This window comes from Mya arenaria, chromosome 4 (assembly GCF_026914265.1).
Source record: "Mya arenaria isolate MELC-2E11 chromosome 4, ASM2691426v1".
Lineage (NCBI taxonomy): Eukaryota > Metazoa > Mollusca > Bivalvia > Myida > Myidae > Mya > Mya arenaria.
In genome coordinates this window covers 23,270-44,743 of record NC_069125.1, presented here as the reverse complement: position 1 = coordinate 44,743, position 21,474 = coordinate 23,270, and the positions used below count along the sequence as shown (strand labels likewise).

The following is a 21,474-nucleotide window of genomic DNA, read 5'->3' as shown; positions in this document are numbered from 1 at the left end:
CAGAAGTCAATGTTTTAATTTGCCACACTTTTAAAAAAACAAGAGCTGTCAGAGACAGCGCGCTCGACTATTCCGCCGCTTTTCAGTGTAAGGATTGAAAAGTTTTGGCGAAACATGCATGGATCACTGTATTAAGTCTCATTTCAATAAATCAAGTAGTTGCTGAGATATTAACCTATATGTGATTACATGCAAAACCTTGACCATAATTTCTAAGTCGCATAATAAATGGGAAAAAAATATAATATGCAAGAGAGAGTTATCTTACTTGATTTATTAAGAAGGTTGAATGGTTGGGAACCTGTGTTTAAAGTTTCAATGCAGTACATGATGTATTCGCTGAGGTATTGACTTAAAAGTGGTTACATGCAAAACCTTAATTAGAATGTCTATGTCGAATGAAAAAGGGCCATTATTTGAATTAAATGCAAAATAGAGGTATTTTACTTGGTTATATAAGTACAATGTAGAATGGATGGTTGAGTACCATTGTATAATTTTTTTATACAATACCTTAAGTTGTTGCTGAGATATTAATCTATGTATGCTTACATGCAAAACCTTAATCAGAATTTTTAAAGCAAATAATAAAGGCCCATTATTTGCATTATTTTCAAAACAAGTGTTATCTAACTTCATTAATTGCGTAGGTTATATAGTTGGAAATACATATCTAAAGTTTCAATGCAATACATCATGTATTTGCTGAGATATTGACTTAAATGTGGTTACATGCAAACCCTTAACCAGAATTTCTAAGTCGAATAATAAAGGGCAATTATGTTAAATGCAAACTAGAGCTATCTTACTTGGTTAATTAAGTAGGTTGGATGGTTGAGTATCATTGTATAAAGTCACAATGCAATACATCAAGTAGTTGCTGAGATATTAACCTATGTGTGCTTACATGCAAAACCTTAACCAGAATTTCTAAGGTGAATAATAAAGGACAATTATTTGCAATAAATGCAAACAAGAGTTTTCTAACTTGGTTAATTAGGTAGGTTGGATGGTTGAGTACCATTGTATAAAGTCGCAATGCAATACATCAAGTAGTTGCTGAGATATTAACCTATGTGTGCTTACATGCAAAACCTTAACCAGAATTTCTAAGGTAAATAATAAAGGATAATTATTTGCAATAAATGCAAACTAGAGTTTTCTAACTTGGTTAATTAAGTAGGTTGGATGGTTGAGTACCATTGTATAAAGTCGCAATGCAATACATCAAGTAGTTGCTGAGATATTAACCTATGTGTGCTTACATGCAAAACCTTGACCAGAATTTTTAAGTCAAATAATAAAGGCCAATTATTTGCATTATATTTAAATAAGTGTTATCTAATTTCATTAATTTAGTAGGTGAGATAGTTAGGAATACATATCCAAAATTTCAATGCAATAAATGATGTATTTACTGAGATAATGACTTAAATGTGCTTACATGCAAAAACCTTAACCAAGGTGTGACGCCGACGCCAGGGTGAGTAGTATAGCTCTCCTTATTCTTCGAATAGTCGAGCTAAAAACATGAGCGAGTCCCTTTTACACGCATGGTTCAAATCACTATTAAGATTGCTTTAGTTTTCAAAGACGTGCATTGCCTAACGGACCGCAGAATTGTAAAAGCCATGTTTCTGCTTGCTAGTAGTTTGCAGTTCGTATTTTACTATTTTTTCTGTGTTGCTATGCGTATATACATTGCGCTAAACTCACAATTGGTTGCAAATTCCGTGCGATATAAAACCAACAACTCTGAGTATACATATATGCCTGTAATATTGCAAACAAAAAGTATCATAAATGTGGAGGGTCACTGCAGCTGTCCTTATTAAAGATGCACTCTTACTCCTAAATAAGATTTACCACAAATGTTTTAATATGCCAAAAAAGGATGAATACATGTTGAAAACAATGGTTCGTATTAAGGTTACTAGTTTAATTTAAAAGAATGTTGCAGTAAACACGATTTTTCTACCTAATGAGTCGATAGTAGATCACAGTAAATCTTTTAGCATTCACCAATCATTTAATATTTTTGCGTTTCCTGCTATAGGATACATTGTTACAATCTTGTAATAAGTAATTAATATCTTCCATAAATAATTATTTCGGAAGTAGTTAAAGGTGTATCACTCAAAATCTGTGTTTGTTATACATGTGTTTGTATTGATTTTGAATAACAGTGTCACTTTAAATACATGAGCAATGCCGTCACACTTTACCCAGTACCCAATAGTGAATACACCAGTCAGCAGTGCTGCAGCGCTTTGATTTTGTTTTGGATTGAGACACTTGTTTGCGTAAATGTCTGGAAACCAGTAAAATAAGAAGGCTGACTTAAGATAAGATCGCAGTTTTCATATTTAAGGTCGAAAATTGATATTTTATGGTTAAAAGCTTTACGCTTCAAGAAAATTGAAATTTTGGCCGTTTTTCGAACATTTGCGATCTGCTCTAATGTGATTTTTCTCCAACCACAGATAAATAGAGCCCAAAATTTGGCCATGCTCAATACCCTTATCTTGCACACGGGCAAAGATAAAACAAGTACCAGTATGGAACTCTTTTTTTATTGTCATCACACAATTACCTCCCTTGTTGAAGACGGTCATCTGTAGCATCATGGAAACCTTGCCTTGTGGCAATATTTAAAATCCAAATCAATCATTATTTGCTTCAAATGGCACCAAAAAGGTGTTCACGCTGCATTCAAGAAACATAATCTGAATCACTTCGCGCATATCCATGACAACCACGAATTACCACATATCTATTTTAACTTTATCTTGTTTAACGGAGGTAGGAGATAAAGCATCTACCATAGCCGCTCGTGTAAGATAGGTTAATCCCAACCCTCGCGCAGGGTGTTCTGCGGAAACTCGGTAAACCTCATTGCCGCAAAACACCCTACGCTTGGGTTGGGACGAAGCTATCTTATACGAGCAACCATGCAAGATATGTATAATCTTATATGACTGAATTGAAGGTTATGATGTCAAAATAGCTGAGAAAAAATACGTATCAAAAATGTCAATCTGTGAGAGTGCACCTTTTAAGGTATATCATTATAAAATTGGTTGAATATTTCTACGATAAAATGTGCTATACTTCTGACAATATCCTTGAAGGAACAATTTTCAGATCATCAATAATAAGCGTCTTAATTTTTACTTGGATCTTTTGTTGTGTTTTTGTTAATGCCTGGTCAGCAATATTTCATAATACAGCTTCAAGAACAGTTGTAGAGGACTCTTTCCTGATTTTTCAAATGAGCTAAAGGCTTAATCTAACGAACTCTGATATGATATCAATGGAGAAGAATATAAAGAGGGGAAATAGAAGTCCTTGAGATTGAAACAAAATGATTGAATCAGAAGCTAAAACTTTTTAAAATCATTTTTGAGTATTCTCGCCAGCAAAACCTAACTGAAATTCCAGGCAGCTTAATGTTTAGGACGAATGCCCTGCAGAGCGAACCCTTCACACTTGTCTGTAACTGAATAAAACAGGGGGAGTTAATTAAACATTATTAAAGCCGAAGTTATGGATCTTGCTATACATGTGTGTACTCAGTCTTTGGCAATATTTGTACTAAGTTTTAATGATTTTTGAGTTTAGCCATAGTTCAAGTTTCAGCGGGATGCACATTTATGAGGCCGACGCCTTTAAGGGTCTGACATTACGTCAACCCTCTTTCGAAGAACAAACGAGCTGATAAGCTTAAATGATCCTAATGTAAATATATGTATTTACAATAATAAATCACCTTTTGAAATGCACACAGTGTCTTGAGTTTCGTTACATGGAGTTCTCTGCACCCATCCCTCAGGACAAAGTGAACAGTTCAGGCATGGCATCACCTCGGAACTGATGTTGGAGAAGGTCTTCCCGTTAACACATCTCTCGCATGTTGTATCTTTGTGACTGTTCGCTGTAAGTAGGGACATTTAAGTATAACTTAGTTCTTTTTTATTATAAAACATAAAGAACATGTCTAATTTAAGTAGTTTTGCAATATTGCTTTCGTAATTATGGACTTAAGTTTCCATTCAGTCACGACATTGCTTACCGTTACACTATATCTAAAATCATGGATACAAAAACAGATTTATATCATCGTCACATCATCATTACTAAACATGGCAAAATTGACTGAAATTATCTTTAAATAAACTTGAAATAAATGTGGCTAATAAATAGAATTAATATATCAGCTTTCACAAAATTCAGGTTGAATTCTGCAACTTGAGACATTTAGTGGTCAACATTTTCTTTTGTCCTATGAGAAAGCAGTAATTCAAAAAAAATCCAATACCTTTATTTAAAAAAAAATCAGCAGACAGCCATTATTGATTTAAATTAGGTAAAACAATACCAACAAGAGATGTTTGTCAAACATTATGCCCCCCCCCCTGAGCGCCATGTTGTCAGGATTATTTGGACAATTGAATGAAATATGTATGGACCTCCAAGTTTTTGGGCCATGGGTGCAGGCAGTGTCAAGTTTACACACAGACAAGCTTTTGTATTCAAGGTCACTGTGACCTTGACCTTTGAACCGATGACCCCTTAAATCAAAAAGGGTCATCTACAAGTCAGGCCCAACCCCATAGTCACGCTTGATGATCATAGGTCCAGGTTTTGTTGAGATATCACTGGGAGAAGCTGTGTTAACTTTTTAGTGTTAAAGGGTGACCTTGACGTTTGACCGGATGAATCCAAAACCAAGAGGAGCCATCTACTGGTCATGCCCAACATTCATGTCAAGTTTGATAACCATATGTCCAGGAATTGTCAAGTTTGCCTACATAGTCACTGTGACCTTGACCTTGGACCAAAATAAATAGGGGTCATCAACTGGTAAAGCCTAACATACAAGTCATGTTTGAGGGTCACAGGTGCAGGCAGTGTCAAGTTATCACACAGACAAGCTATTTACGTTCAACGTCCCTGTGAGCTTGACCTTTGACCTGATGACCCCAAAATAAATAGGGGTCATTAACTGGTAAGGCTCAATCTACAAGTCAAGTTTGAGGGTCTCAGGTGCAGGCAGTGTCAAGTTATCACACAGACAAGCTATTTATGTTCAACATCACTGTGACCTTGACCTTTGATCTGATGACCCCTTAAATTAAAAGAGGTCATCTACAGGTCAGGCCCAACCCTCTGGTCAAGTGTGATAATCATTGGTCCAGGCTTTGTTGAAATATCACTGGGAGAAGCTTTGTGAACTTTTTCGTTTTAAAGGGCACTGTGACCTTGACCTTTACCCAATGAAACCCTAAATCAAGAGGGGTCATCTATTGGTCAGACCCAACCTTCATGTCAAGTAGATGACCATAGGTCCAGGAATTGTCGAGTTTGTCTTCAAGGTCACTGTGACCTTGACCTTTGATCTGATGACCCCAAAAATAAATAGGGGTCATTAACTGGTCAGACCAAACATACAAGTGAAGTTTGAGGGCCATGAGTGCGAGCATTGTTGAGTTATCACTCGGACAACTTTTTATCAATCAAGGTCAATGTGACCTTAACCTTTAGCCCAATGACCCCAAACATCAAAAGGTGTCATCTACTAGTCAGACCAAACCTCCAAGTCAAGTTTGAGGGCCAGGAGTGAAGGCACTGTCGAGTTATCACTCGGACAACTTTTTATCATTAAAGTCAATGTGACCTTGATCCTTGGCCCGATGAACCCCAAAATCAATAGGGGTCATCTACTGGTCAAACCCAACCTCCAAGTCAAGAGTGAGGGCCATGGGTGCAGGCATTGTCAAATAACCAATAGGACAACCTTTTATCATTCAAGGTCACTGTGACCTGGCCCTTTGACCTGATGACTCATAAAATCAATACGGGTCAACTGCTGGTCACGCCCAGCCTCCATGTTTTGTTTGATGACCATAGGTCTGGGCATTGTTGATTTATCACTTGGACAAGCTTTAAAATCCTTTTTTCATTTGAGGTCACTGTGACTTTGACTTTTGACCGGATGACCCCTAAAATCAATAGGGGTCATCTACTGGTCAGGCCCTATCTTCATGTCAAGTTTGAGACCATATCTCAAGGCATTGTTGAGTTATCATGCGGACAAGCTTTGGTCTACCGACGGACCGACCATCCTACCGACCGACAAGTGCAAAGCAATATACTCCTCTTCTTCGAAGGGGGGCATAATAAACAATGGCTGACCCATTAAGATGTTTACCCAAGAAATGTGGACCACTAAAAAGTTACTTGCATCAAACCGTTCATTTCTGGAAGAGCATAATAACAACCTTTATACATTACTTAAAGTACTCAGTGTAAACAATGTCTGAATCGATGGTCAACATGGTGCTATTTGTTTGGGCAGTAAAAATCCCATGAAGCCATTAATCAGAAGATGGACTTAAAGTTGTTTAGGACTATATTCATAATTTTATGGAGGTAGATATTTCTATGAAATATGTAGTAACAATAAGGAAATTGTGGCCCTGAATCGTTCACCTAAGAATCAATGGGATTTGATTTCTGATGCAATGCATATGTCAGACACTACTAAATTTATAGCTTTCCTTTATTATATATTGAAAAGTCAACTGACAAATTTTCACGCAAGATTTCTAGACCTTCACGACCCCAACACCATTCATGGATAGAAAGTTCCTAATTGTCTAAGGACATCTATTGTCTACACACTAGATAGTCTTAAAATCGGCAAATGCAGTATTTCCTTAAAACATGCAGTGAATTGTCATTACGAGCTAGAATATGGACGATTATACATCATTTTCCAACAATCTACGCGACAGTCATATTGTCTCACTAGCTTTCCCGTTTAAAAAAAAAAAAAATCTTCCTAACACCTTGCAAGTCACATGATCGTTTCACACACTGAAAAGTCCAAAATGTTCTTACCAATGCACTGTCATTTTCAGCAGTGGTAATCCATTTCAAAAGTTTTCATCAATCAATCAGATCACTGATATTTATCTATCGGGCTTTGTGTCTACGTTGTTTTAAAGCAGGTTTTCCCTTCATTAAACTGTGCCCCAAATAAGGTGCGTATTTCACTCAACAGAAATTGCCAAATACGCAAATAATTCCTTCATCGAGTGTAAAGACAACGCAAAACGTTTTAAATTTATTTATTTCTACTGCATGCGTGAAAAAGACATTTTTTATAGTTAAAGCCTGCTTTGTTTACTTCCGGACAACATACGTTTTCGTATCACAAAGTCAACTGTGCACGCTTCTTTTCTTACAATCTTAAAAATATTGACTTTTTGACTTTTGAACATGCATTTTTTTACATCCTGGACTGTTTTAGATAATATATATTACAGGGTGAACATTATAACTCATAATTCTTATCAATCAACAAGAGCTGTCACAGTATGTGACGAATGCCCCCGAATGTGACATTGACCTACGAACAAGGTCAGTACATGAAAAGTTGATCTTGCCTTTACGTGTCAAATACATATGGCAAGTTATTTTAAATTGCCTCTGAACATAAAAAAATACCACCCATACTTGACAACCTACACTGTTATGTCCTTATATTCAGAAATCCCTTGTGAATAAACACTTAGTGTATCTTTCACCTTAGAGGTAGGGACATGGGTCTTGCACACGACACGTTGTCTTCGTATGTGGAACACATGTAGCAAGTGATTTTAAAATCTGTCCATACAAGGGAAAGTAACAGCCCTGACACGACAACCTATACTCTATGTCCTTATATGCAGCACTCCATTGTAAATAAACACTAAGTGTGACATTGACCTTTGAGGTAGGGACACGGGTCTTGCACGCGACACGTCGTCTTGGTATGTGGAACACATGTGTCAAGTTTTTTTTTAAAATCTGTCCATACAAGGGAAAGTTATAGCCCGGACACGACAACCTATACTCTATGTCCTTATATGCAGCACTCCATTGTGAATAAACACTATGTGTGACCTTGACCTTTGAGGCAGGGACACGGGTCTTGCACACGACACGTCGTCTTGGTATGTGGAATACATGTAGCAAGTTATTTTAAAATCTGTCCATACAAGAGAAAGTTACAGCCAAGACACGACAACTATACTCTATGTCCTTATATGCAGCACTCCATTGTGAATAAACACTAAGTGTGACCTTGACCGTTGAGGTAGGGACACGGGTCTTGCAGGCGACACGTCGTCTTGGTATGTGGAACACAAGTAGCAAGTTATTCTAAAATCTGTCCATACAAGGGAAAGTTACAGCCCAGACACGACAACCTATACTCTATGTCGTTATATGCAGCACTCCATTGTAAATAAACTCTAAGTGTGACCTTGACCTTTGAGGTAGGGACACGGGTTTTGCACGCGACACGTCGTCTTGGTATGTGGAACACATTTGGCAAGTTATTTTAAAATCTGTCCATACAAGGGAAAGTTACAGCCCGGACACGACAACCTATACTCTATGTCCTTATATGCAGCACTCCATTGTAAATAAACACTAAGTGTGACCTTGACCTTTGAGGTAGGGACACGGGTCTTGCACACGACACGTTGTCTTGGTATGTGGAGCACATGTGGCAAGTTATTTTAAAATCTGTCCATACAAGAGAAAGTTACAGCCCGGACACGACAACCTATACTCTATGTCGTTATATGCAGCACTCCATTGTGAATAAACACTAAGTGTGACCTTGACCTTTGAGGTAGGGACACGAGTCTTGAACGCGACACGTTGTCTTGGTATGTGGAACACATGTGGCAAGTTTTTTTTTTTTAAATCTGTCCATACAAGGGAAAGTTACGGCCCGGACACGACAACCTGTACTCTATGTCCTTATATGCAGCACTCCATTGTGAATAAACACTAAGTGTGACCTTGACCTTTGAGGTAGGGACACGGGTCTTGCACGCGACACGTCGTCTTGGTATGTGGTACACATGTGGCAAGTTATTTTAAAATCTGTCCATACAAGAGAAAGTTACAGCCCGGACACGACAACCTATACTCTATGTCCTTATATGCAGCACTCCATTGTGAATAAACACTAAGTGTGACCTTGACCTTTGAGGTAGGGACACGGGTCTTGCACGCGACACGTTGTCTTGGTATGTGGAACACATGTGGCAAGTTATTTTAAAATCTGTCCATACAAGGGAAAGTTACAGCCCGGACACGACAACCTGTACTCTATGTCCTTATATGCAGCACTCCATTGTGAATAAACACTAAGTGTGACCTTGACCTTTGAGGTAGGGACACGGGTCTTGCACGCGACACGTCGTCTTGGTATGTGGAACACATGTGGCAAGTTATTTTAAAATCTGTCCATACAAGAGAAAGTTACAGCCCGGACACGACAACCTATACTCTATGTCCTTATATGCAGCACTCCATTGTGAATAAACACTAAGTGTGACCTTGACCTTTGAGGTAGGGACACGGGTCTTGCACGCCAAGCGTCGTCTTGGTATGTGGAACACATGTGGCAAGTTATTTTAAAATCTGTCCATACAAGGGAAAGTTACAGAGCCGGACGGACGGACGGACGGACGGACAGTGCGATTTTAATATGCCCACTTTCGGGGGCATAAAAATAGAAACTATCAGTGTTGAGGTCATCATAGATAAGTCAACATGGCTAACCTCTGGGATCTACCGGCCACCAAGCATGAAGGACAATGTGTGTTTTGAGAACGTGTACAAATCAGTGGATAAATTAAGTATACACTACGACATTACGACAATTTAGGAGACACAGCTACAACTGTCTAATTCGTTTAGTCAGAACATAATTGTATATTTATATTCAATAATATTTTAATATATTATCATACCACATTTAAATTATGAAAGAGATAGTTAGTTAAAACTAAATTGTAGCACGTTATCATAATATATATTTTAGTTGTAAACAATGCTTTCAATTTTATGTAAGTGTTCGACAATTTTCCCTTCTTTGCAATTGAATCAGCTGGTGTCTAGTCCCTTTTCACTTAAACAATGTTAGAGAAACTTAATGTTCAGTCATTTTTTTAAATCACAAATCATTCACTTTCAAAACCTATAAAGATGGAAAGTAAGGCAAAATGGTCTAAGATGGTATAACCAGGCATTGATACACTGTCATGTCTTAATAATAAAAGAAAAAGGCATGTAACACTGAGTTATCACTTTTGAATTGGTGTAGGTTGGCCATATTGAATGCTATTTAAATGTACTGAAATAGTTCGCATATGATGATACATATGAAGTGTTTGTCGATGTGTTATTGTGAACTGAAAAGTACTCTTCTTTCTTTACTAATGAAGTCAGCTCAAATGTTGAACAGGATCCGTACATGCATCAGCAACACTCTTAAAATGAACGTCTGATTACATATTGAGGCTTCACAATACTTGCTTACTAGTACATTTAATGAGCAGTCAGAGCACGCAAAGCCATATTTGACAGCAGAAGTCAAAGACAATTATTCAAGTACACACACACTTGATAGAGCTTGGATTGAACAGGGAAGTGATGAAAAAACTCAACTTCATGCCCTTATTACTAAAATGCAACACGTCAACGGTCATTTCAGACAAATCCATAGTCAGTGTTTGCTGTCTTATCAATACCCTGTTTACCACAATCTTAATAAGGTTGCGGAACTTGAAACAAGCTACTTTAATATATATAGAAGACAAAGTGGCAAATGATAATATGATATTTGCAATATGGTAATCGTCGCTGAAAATTTATTCACTCTTAAACAAGAGCGTCAAATGTCACAAAATATGCCCATCCTAGTTTGTTGTAGGTTTGTTGTAAGTGGTACATTTTAGTGAGTTCACACAGTAAAAGCAAAATCAAGAGACACTCTGAAGCGACTGAGGCAACATGGCTGTTTATCGAACCTGACTAAGACATTTTGTGCATACATATTCTGACCAAATTTGGTGATGAATTGTCAATGGATTCTAAAATTATTGATCGGCCAAGACCGATTTTAGGTAATATCTAAAAGTAAACAGCGAGTAACTCAAGCAATATGGCTGGTTATTAAGCTTGTCAGAGAAATTATGCCAATACACATTCTAACCAAATTTGGTGATGATAATACAAAGGCTTTTAAAGTGTAGAAATCACGAAAGTTAAAAACGTATCGGTTATTGACAGCCTCCAAAGTTTTATCAGTCCCAAAGAAAATGTGTCGGTCATAATACAATTTAAACTTTGCCACTGACCCACAATAAAAATTGTGCTTGTTTTATTTTGCAGCCATGTATTTTTCTCGAACCCTAGCGGTATCAGTTTTTTTTTGGTATAGCATAGCATGTTCCACAAGATAAGACTTTTGGAATTGTCATTTAAAACCTGCCAATGCTTATCACAAATGTTGTGATTAAGTTTTTTTAAGCTTCAAAATAATTGCGGGATATGCAGCAGTAACTTTATAATGTACTGCAAAGAAGGCCAGATGTTGCGTAATGTTTGACTAATGCGGTACCCATTCAGATATAGATCTACACCCTACCGAATACATCGGGATAGTAAACAAATTACAGTAATTTGACAATACAATTACGTGCCCGCCGACTTACTATATACTTAATCTAACGCATTTCCATTTAATCAAAATTCACGAAAATAAATACTATAATTCATGAAAATAAATACTTTAAGGTTTTATGAATCAATCAGTAAAACAATTGGTTCGTGTATTAGTCGTGTCTGACCTAATGTTAGTCGCAGCGGAATAGTACAATCGTATTTTTTAATACTAGATAGAAACTGAATTGTAGTTTTATTAATGTACAGAATTAAACTTTAATCATTATATGCATATACGTTATGTCTATGATTGAAATTATTAAGTGCTGTTGTATAAAAAAATCATTTTCTTGCTCATTGTGGCTTTCATCAGCCATTTTGTTGAAGATAACTTCTGAACACTTACTACTTATTTGTTATTTTTTTCGATGATCGATAATAACCACATACAATCAATTGTCGCCGATTTCAGGCCCAAACAATCGATTTTCGATTATAATCAATCATTGGAACACCACTAGAAACTAGAGCTTGCTTTTTTGAAAAAGCGCTTGTCTCCCATTTGTGTGGTCGTAGCTGAGAAAAAATAAATGATGGACATGAAATTTGTAATTTTGGACTGGAGATGAACCAACAGTGAAGTTTGCTTTATTCACCCGTATTATATAGTGAACATCTACTGCATAAGATCAGTGATCTATAAATATTAAGACTTAATGTGATAGATGGATGTAAGTAAGTACCATTTTTGATTTATTTCAATCTAGAGTATGCAGTCATCTGTACCAAATGTGAAGTCATTAGTATTACAGATTTTGCGCTCAACTTTAAACGAGTACATAGTTTAAATGGTGCCATATAGTATATGTACATGTTTAAATTACATATATATACATACTGAGGAAGAGAAGAAAGTGTTGTTGATTAATCTTGGAAAATGTAACGAAGTTTGTATTGTATGAAGTTCCTGGGAGCAAGCGTTATTCAATTATTGATCGGAAACCATTTTTCAGCTCAAGGTCATCGTGACCTTTGACACAAAATCAATAGGGGTCATCTACATGACCAACTTGCATACCAAGTATGAAGTGCCTGGGTGCAAAGGTCAGACTCTTTACAATTACAGGTCATGATAATTATTTACAGTATGAAATTATTGTAATTTATAATCATCATATTAAACTGAGTTGTGTTTGTCGAAGAAATGTTGAATACATGTATAATTATGTTGAATTACATGAGAAAAGTATGATAGTGATAGTGTGATTGTATGTTGCTTAATATGTAACTTAGTATATGTGTTTTTGTAATACTTTTTGTGTGAAGGCCATGCTGGAAATATTGAACGAGTATGTCTGTAATGATTGTACACTTAGTATGTAGCCTTCTTAAATAAAGTTGTTATTATTATTATTATTATTATTATTATAAGCGTTTTTTAGTTACTGAGCGGTAACCGTTTCTTCACTTCAAGGTCACGGTGACCTTGATATTTGACTTACTGATCTCATCTACTAGTTATGACCTGCTAGCATACTAAGTATGAAGTTCCTTGGTACAAGTCCTTAGTTATTGAGCGAAACCATTTTTAAGCTTAAGGTCCCGCCAACATTTTACCTGAAGGTAACAGCGACCTTGACCTTTGCATCTCAAAATCAATAGGGGTCATCTACTAGTCATGCCAACTAGCATACTAAGTATGAAGTTCCTGGGTCTAAGTGTTCTATAGTTATTGAGCGAAAACGAAGTGTGACGTACAGACTGATGGACAGACTGACGGACTGACGGACAGGCAAAAACAATATGTCTCCCCATGAATGTCTCCCCAGTCTTGACCACTGTATGAAGTTTAATAAAATTTCATTTAGTAGTTTTCTAGTTATGTTCCAGACAAGAAAAAAGTAACAAAGAGCAATTATAATGGGCAACACGTAATTAAAGCTGCACTCTCACAGATTGAACGTCTTCACAATTTTTTTTTGTCTTGGAATGAACAATTCTTTGCATAAACATATGGAAACCAGTGATATAAGACTGGTGACAAAATATTAGATCGCAATTTTTAATATATACGTTCAAAAATTGAAGTTTTTCAGCATAAAACATCAACTTTTGAAAGAAAATATGAAAAACTGTAATCTGTTTCTTTGTCAGCAGTCTTATATCTCTGGTTCTCAGACCTCTACGCAAAAGTTATTGGCTCATTTTAAGACAATTTTACTTTTGAAAAGGTGTCAAAACGATTCATCTGTAAGAGTGCAGCTTTAACACTTAACAATTACCGCCTTGATACGAACATCTTGCATATACATGCACGCTACTAGAAATGCCATTGAATTTGATTTCATTTCCAAAAGCCACTTGCACATGTAGAGAGTATGGTTCACATTCATTTTGTTTTCTCTTTCGAAATAATGCACAAATTATTTTTTGTGGTTATGTTATTTAAGCAATTGCTTTAAAAAGGTCATTGGTTACTTAGAAAGGCAGTGGTTGCTACGGAAGTCACTGTTTGCTTTGTATGCAAATAGTTACTAACCACTACATGAGGCTACATCAAATATCAATTGTCTAGGCCATGCAGTTTCCGAGAAGATTTTAAAGATTTATATTTTTACAGTCGAAACTCGTTATGTCGACTTTGTCGGGATATACGGAAAAAAGTTGAGATAACGAACATTCGACACATCCGAATTACAAAAAAGTATCACCAATCCAAACACATATGACTTTGATATATGTCCGTCATCAGAATTGAATTGAACGATCTTGTTACGGTCGTGGAAACAGCAAACGTATTATTTAAAAATATTAAAAGTAATACAACAAGAGCTGTCACAGTATGTGACGAATGCCCCCGAATGTGACATTGACCTCCGAACAAGGTCAGTACATGAAAAGTTGATCTTGCCTTTACGTGTCAAATACATATGGCAAGTTATTTTAAATTGCCTCTGAACATAAAAAATACCACCCATACTTGACAACCTACACTGTTATGTCCTTATATTCAGAATTCCCTTGTGAATAAACACTTAGTGTATCTTTCACCTTAGAGGTAGGGACATGGGTCTTGCACACGACACGTTGTCTTTGTATGTGGAACACATGTAGCAAGTGATTTTAAAATCTGTCCATACAAGGGAAAGTAACGGCCCTGACACGACAACCTATACTCTATGTCCTTATATGCAGCACTCCATTGTGAATAAACACTAAGTGTGACCTTGACCTTTGAGGTAGGGACACGGGTCTTGCACGCGACACGTCGTCTTGGTATGTGGAACACATGTGGCAAGTTTTTTTGAAATCTGTCCATACAAGGGAAAGTTATAGCCCGGACACGACAACCTATACTCTATGTCCTTATATGCAGCACTCCATTGTAAATAAACACTATGTGTGACCTTGACCTTTGAGGCAGGGACACAGGTCTTGCACGCGACACGTCGTCTTGGTATGTGGAACACATGTGGCAAGTTATTTTAAAATCTATCCATACAAGAGAAAGTTACAGCCCGGACACGACAACCTATACTCTATGTCCTTATATGCAGCACTCCATTGTGAATGAACACTGTGACCTTGACCTTTGAGGTAGGGACACGGGTCTTGCAGGCGAAACGTCGTCTTGGTATGTGGAACACATGTGGCAAGTTATTTTAAAATCTGTCCATACAAGGGAAAGTTACAGCCCGGACACGACAACCTATACTCTATGTCCTTATATGCAGCACTCCATTGTAAATAAACTCTAAGTGTGACCTTGACCTTTGAGGTAGGGACACGGGTTTTGCACGCGACACGTCGTCTTGGTATGTGGAACACATTTGGCAAGTTATTTTAAAATCTGTCCATACAAGGGAAAGTTACAGCCCGGACACGACAACCTATACTCTATGTCCTTGTATGCAGCACTCCATTGTAAATAAACACTAAGTGTGACCTTGACCTTTGAGGTAGGGACACAGGTCTTGCACGCGACACGTCGTCTTGGTATGTAGAACACATGTGGCAAGTTATTTTAAAATCTGTCAATACAAGAGAAAGTTACAGCCCGGACACGACAACCTATACTCTATGTCCTTATATGCAGCACTCCATTGTGAATAAACTCTAAGTGTGACCTTGACCTTTGAGGTAGGGACACGGGTCTTGCACGCGACACGTCGTCTTGGTATGTGGTACACATGTGGCAAGTTATTTTAAAATCTGTTCATACAAGAGAAAGTTACAGCCCGGACACGACAACCTATACTCTATGTCCTTATATGCAGCACTCCATTGTGAATAAACACTATGTGTGACCTTGACCTTTGAGGTAGGGACACGAGTCTTGCACGCCACACGTCGTCTTGGTATGTGGAACACATGTGGCAAGTTATTTTAAAATCTGTCCATACAAGGGAAAGTTACAGAGCCGGACGGACGGACGGACGGACGGTGCGATTTTAATATGCCCACCTTCGGGGGCATAAAAATGAATTATTTGTGCAAAATTTATTTTATTCACGTTTATGGATTACACATTTTGAATATTAAACCTCAATTGTATATAATTGTATATTTTAGAAAACATTAAAGCACATACGTTATGCCCGTTTGTTTTCTGCCTGCAGCATAAAGAAATTACTTTGTCACGTAACATGTGGAATTTTACGATAATGTCATCGTCGTTTTAAAATGTGCATTTCAATGTATAGCTTGATCAATAAAAGACTGTTTAATCATAAACATAAACAAAAAACTTTAATTATTCACACTTACCAATTAACCTCCAATTATGAAAGTTTGTTATTTTGACACGCACGGTAATAAGGTGACATACCGCAAACCTTAATGACAACTTTCGCACCTTCAACTCGATCTACAGTTCGACATAAGGGACAAGGAAAACGTGTGAAATTCGAGCAATGGGGCTGAAAAAGGAGGTCGACATGGCGAAAAAATTGAGATAGAAAAATCCACACAAGCAAATTTGTTTTATACAGAATAAGAAAGAATAAATTCGGGATCATAGAAAAAAGTCGACATAACCGGAAAGTCGAGATATCCAATGTTGACATAGCGAGTTTAGACTGTATATATATATATATATATATATATATATATATATAATATATATATATATATATATATATATATATACAGAAAACCTAGAAACCAGGGGGCGTGGCCAGCTTTGACCCAAGAGGCATTATTTGAATAATTTTGGTGAAAGGCAACAACATGAGGCTACATACTAAAATAAATGGTCTTGGCCATGCAGATTCAGAGAAAATATTTTCTAAATATTACCATATATGTAAGTTACAAGTATATAGAAAACCTGGGACCCCAACAGGGCGGGTCAGCATTGATTCAAGGAATATTATTTTAACAACCTTGGTAATGGACCGCTACTTGAGGCTACAGTCCAGATATTAAGGTCATGGATTTACAGTTTCAGAGAAACAGTCTTGGTTAAAAACCACTACATGAGACTATATATCAAAGGTCTATGCCTTGCGATTTCAGAGAAGAAGATTTTCAAAAATATATCAGTACGTTATATATATATAAATACATAGAAAACCGGAAACCACTGGGCAATTATTTGAGCAAGCTTGGTTTAGGGCCACTACATGGCAGCTTTATTCCAAATGTCAAGGGAATGGGCCGGATGGTTTCAGACGATAAGAACTTCGTGCTCACTCTGGTGAGCTAAAAATCACAGTGGTCTGATGCTGTCTGTTTGTATCAGTACGAATACAAATTGTTTAAAATGCAGTACCGTTACTACGATCAATTTACGGGGAATGCTGTTCAGACCAAAATTAAGATGGCTGCTTAACATGTGTTGAGTCGTTTAAACTACTAACTTTGTTTCATGGTCGACCTATCCGTTTTGATTTCAAATGTTATGTTACATGCCTTGAAGTTCTGCATTTAAGATCAAGCCTATTGTGTATGTAACAATATATATCTGTACCTCTGGTTTGAGATAAATGCGAAACAACATACCCATTTTTTTCACGCCATATCCGGGCTCACACGGTGATACTTCTTGGCAATCCCCGACACTTTCTTCTCTCCAGTACCCTGGTTTACACTCACATCTCGTGTCGTGAAACCGCGTACACGCCTCCGCCACTTCACCTGTTGTTTGATCATTTCCTGTACATTCAGTACACCTTTCACAATAAAACGCTCGATTATAGTCCGTTTCAAACCTTCCATCAGGACAGTCCTGACATTGCGAGCCACGGTTTTGAGTACAATGTTCAATCCAGAAAGTGCCAGGCGGACACAATTTACAATGGAGGATTTCACCGTTAAGTTCTACTGGATAATGAGTGTCATTTAACTGTGCTAGGATTTCTGTTGTGGATACAGCCAGCACGAACACACAACAAGCCACTCGCATCTTACATCCCATTTTGGTAAAGTACAGTTCCTGAAAAATAGAACGCATATCCTTAATAAAAATGATATACTGACAAAACTAATTGACATTAAATAAGTCATTTTCTAAGCTTATGATCATCTCATCTTGTATATAGATTATACCTGAAATGCAGAACACAAGTCATGTCTTTAAATGAAAATGATACTTTAACAAAACTCATTTATCAAAACTAATGTATTATTGTCAATTACATACTGGGCTAAATCTGTGTCAAATTATTTTATGTATTATCAATCAATGTTGCATTCTTGTGAACTAGAACTTTTTCAATTTCATCATTTCGAATTTTGACTTCTTAAGAAATAATATGTAAGTGGTTTTAACTTTCAAGTGTGTTTCTTTTTCAATTTGGTCGATGAACATAACGTAATTCAGAAAACATTAAGTTATTTAATCATTATCATGACTAATTAGATACTATAATTATGAATACCATGAATTATGAAATAAAATATAAATAAGGAAGTGAGCCATTTATTATTAAAGACAGCCTTATATTGTTCAACTGATTGGACATAGGGTTCTAAAGCTATATATGGACAACATACCGGACGCCTCCTGCCCGTATGCCAAAGGTGAAACTATAAATTAATACGTCCCATTTTTTAAACGTGCATATAAAAACATGACAAATATGTATTTTTTGTTTAAAAGTTATGGAGAACCATAACTCTTACCACACATTGTAACTGTAAAGTTTGAAAGTTGAAGTTAAAATCTTCAAAAATTGTAAAAAAATAAAGTGATTATATTTTTTTTATAGATATAATTAAAAAATAATGTTAAGAAAATATATTTTGATAAAACATATTTCGATAAATAGAGGAGATTTGTTTATTTCAAAGTAAGATCCCAATTTATTTCATGAGTGTCATTATTTCACAAGTGGCAAAGACACATGTGAAAATATTGTTTTCTATGATCATATGGAGTAAAATAAATGATTTTACACTGAATTCAACAAATTTTCTGTTTCTTTTATGCTTATTTTTGGAGTTTTATTAGAATTTTAATTTATTTCTTCAAATATCCCCTTTTTTGAAGAGTTTTCTGCACTGTTATCCTAGAGAAGGCCCTCAAACAAAATTACAGCTGATGATTTAAGTGGTTTAGGAGAAGATGACATGACGACGGACGCCGGATGCCGGACATAGACCGATCACAATAGCTCAAAAAATGATAAAAATAATTTTTTGATAAAAGGTGCACTTAAGGAAAATTCATGTGAAACATTTTGAAATCAGTCCAATGGCTTCTGAAAAGAAGATGTTTAAAGTATTCCATGTACACATATTTATGATATAGTGAAAAGTAGCCCCGACCCTGGCAACCAAATTTTATTTCATAATGAAAATTGTGTAATGGAATTTGATAGAGGCTCACCTTAGGAACTTATCTATGAAATTATTTTGAAATCCGGCCAATAGTTTCTGAAAAGAAGATATTCAAAGTTTTCCATTTAAACATTGTATAGAATAGCGCCGCCCCTGGCGACCATGTTATTTTATGAATCAACATGGGGTGAAGGAATTTGATGGTCACCTTAGAAACATTTTTGAGAAATTATTTTGAAATCAGGCCAATGGTTTCTGAAGTGAAGATTTTCAAAAAAGACAAATAGTGTAAAATACATGTATGTCAACCCTAACCAAAATAAATCAGTTTCAAACTTTTTCTATCTTTAGAAACATTGACCTTGACCTTGACCCCAGGGGCCCCAAACATAATCCCATGCACCGTCTCCATAAACTCTTCTTAAATACCAAGTTAAGTCAAGATATGTCATCTCTAATTAAAGAAATGCAGTTTCAACTTGTTTTACTATTATTTTGTTACAGTGACCTTGACCTTGACCATAGGGCCCCCAAATGCAATCCAATGAAAGGAATCCTTAATCACTTCATATACACGATTGATGAGTTCTGTCTCCCCAATTGTGAAGTTCCTGGGCCCAAGCTTTCTATAGTTATTCAGCCGAAACCATTATTTTACCTTTAACCTACTGGCCTGGTCATCTACTAGTCTTGACCAACTGGCATACCAAGTATGCTGTTCCCGGGTGCAAGCGTTCTTTACTTATTGAGATGAAACCGTTTTTATTACCTCACTGTCGCTGCGACATATACTGCAACCTTGACATTTGACCTACTGATCCCAAAATCAATATGGGTCATTAACAAGTCATGACCAACTGTCATACCAAGTATGAAGTGCCTTGGTGTAAGCCTTCTTTAGGTATTGAGCGGAAACAATTTTCCAGCTTTAGGTCACCGCCAAAAAAGCGTTCTTCACCTCACTAGTCATGACCAACTTGAATACTAAGTATAAAGGTCCTGGAAACAAAGGATCTTCAGTTATTGAGCGGAAACCGTTTTTACACCTCAAGGTCACTGTGACCTTGATCTTTGACCTTCTGAACTCAAAATCAATAAGATTAATCTACTGGTCATGACCATGCAACCTGCATACAAAGTATGAAGTTCCTGGGTCTTATAGGGTTGTCAAGTTATTGAGTGGAAAAAAGTGTGACATACTGACCGACCAACCGACTGACAGGGCAAAATCAATATGTCTCCCTCATTCATTGGGGAGAGATAAATATAAAATTGAATTAAATATGCTATAATAATTGTCAATTTTATGATGGGAAAAGTAAAACATATCAATATCGGCAGTCATCATTAATCTTGAACTGTTCATTTTCTGTGTATTTATTTGGTTAGATATGGTTGAAATTGTAAATTTGTTGTAGGTATCTGCAAGGTGAATGCAAATATCTGTAAAATATATTAGTTTATGTGAAACCTGATTGAAAAACTTGTTAACAATCAATTAATACCCTTATATCTCAGGGTTCCCACGCTACCTGGAAAACAGGAAAAAATCGGGAATATTGAAAAGTCTGTTCCCGGTCGTGAAAATGCCTTGATTTTTGCAATATCTGGTTAAAATCGGGAAAAGGCCTGGAAAAGTACTAAAGTTCAAACCGATTTGGGTACGAAACTAGTAAAAGTTATTAGTCTCGATCATCTAGACGCTTGCATCTGATACCGTTCAGTTATGTATAACAATAACCGTTTTTGGAAATTTTACATCCTGAGAGCCTTACCAAAAAGAAGCTGATAAAGCAGGCTAAGCATCAAAACCTCAATGGTAGGGGCCAGACAAGAAAGACCTTGAGAATTTAAGATGGTAAGAGAAGGTATTGTATAACAAAAACAAAGACTACAAATAAAGCTCTTCTTCTTTAATGTAATGAATAAAAGTATTATAAACAATGTCTGCATGCATTGACAGATGGATAGAAATTTTAAATGATAAGAAGGATTTTAAATTAAAAATGGGAGCAATAACTAATGAGCATATATACATAAATTTGTAAACTTGTCCAGTAAACTACATTCTTTTTCTACTCAAGAAATTGCCTGACATATTTTCTGTGTTGATACCAATCATAATGACCTGGGGTAGTATTCATAAAACTTCTTAAGTCATTTCCTAACTTAAGTCAC

At 36.4% G+C, this 21,474-nt stretch overlaps 1 protein-coding gene across 1 annotated transcript in view; it reads right to left on the bottom strand.

Moving 5' to 3' along the window:
• The window catches only part of LOC128230247 (tumor necrosis factor receptor superfamily member 5-like), a 49,203-nt gene that overhangs the window by 5,531 nt on the left and 22,198 nt on the right, over positions 1 to 21,474 (bottom strand). The window contains exons 2-3 of the mRNA XM_052942357.1: positions 17,518 to 17,950; positions 3,770 to 3,934 (exon numbers count right to left, since the gene is read on the bottom strand). Coding sequence (XP_052798317.1) covers positions 3,770 to 3,934; positions 17,518 to 17,950 — 598 coding nt within the window. The remainder of the gene's footprint in view (positions 1 to 3,769; positions 3,935 to 17,517; positions 17,951 to 21,474) is intronic.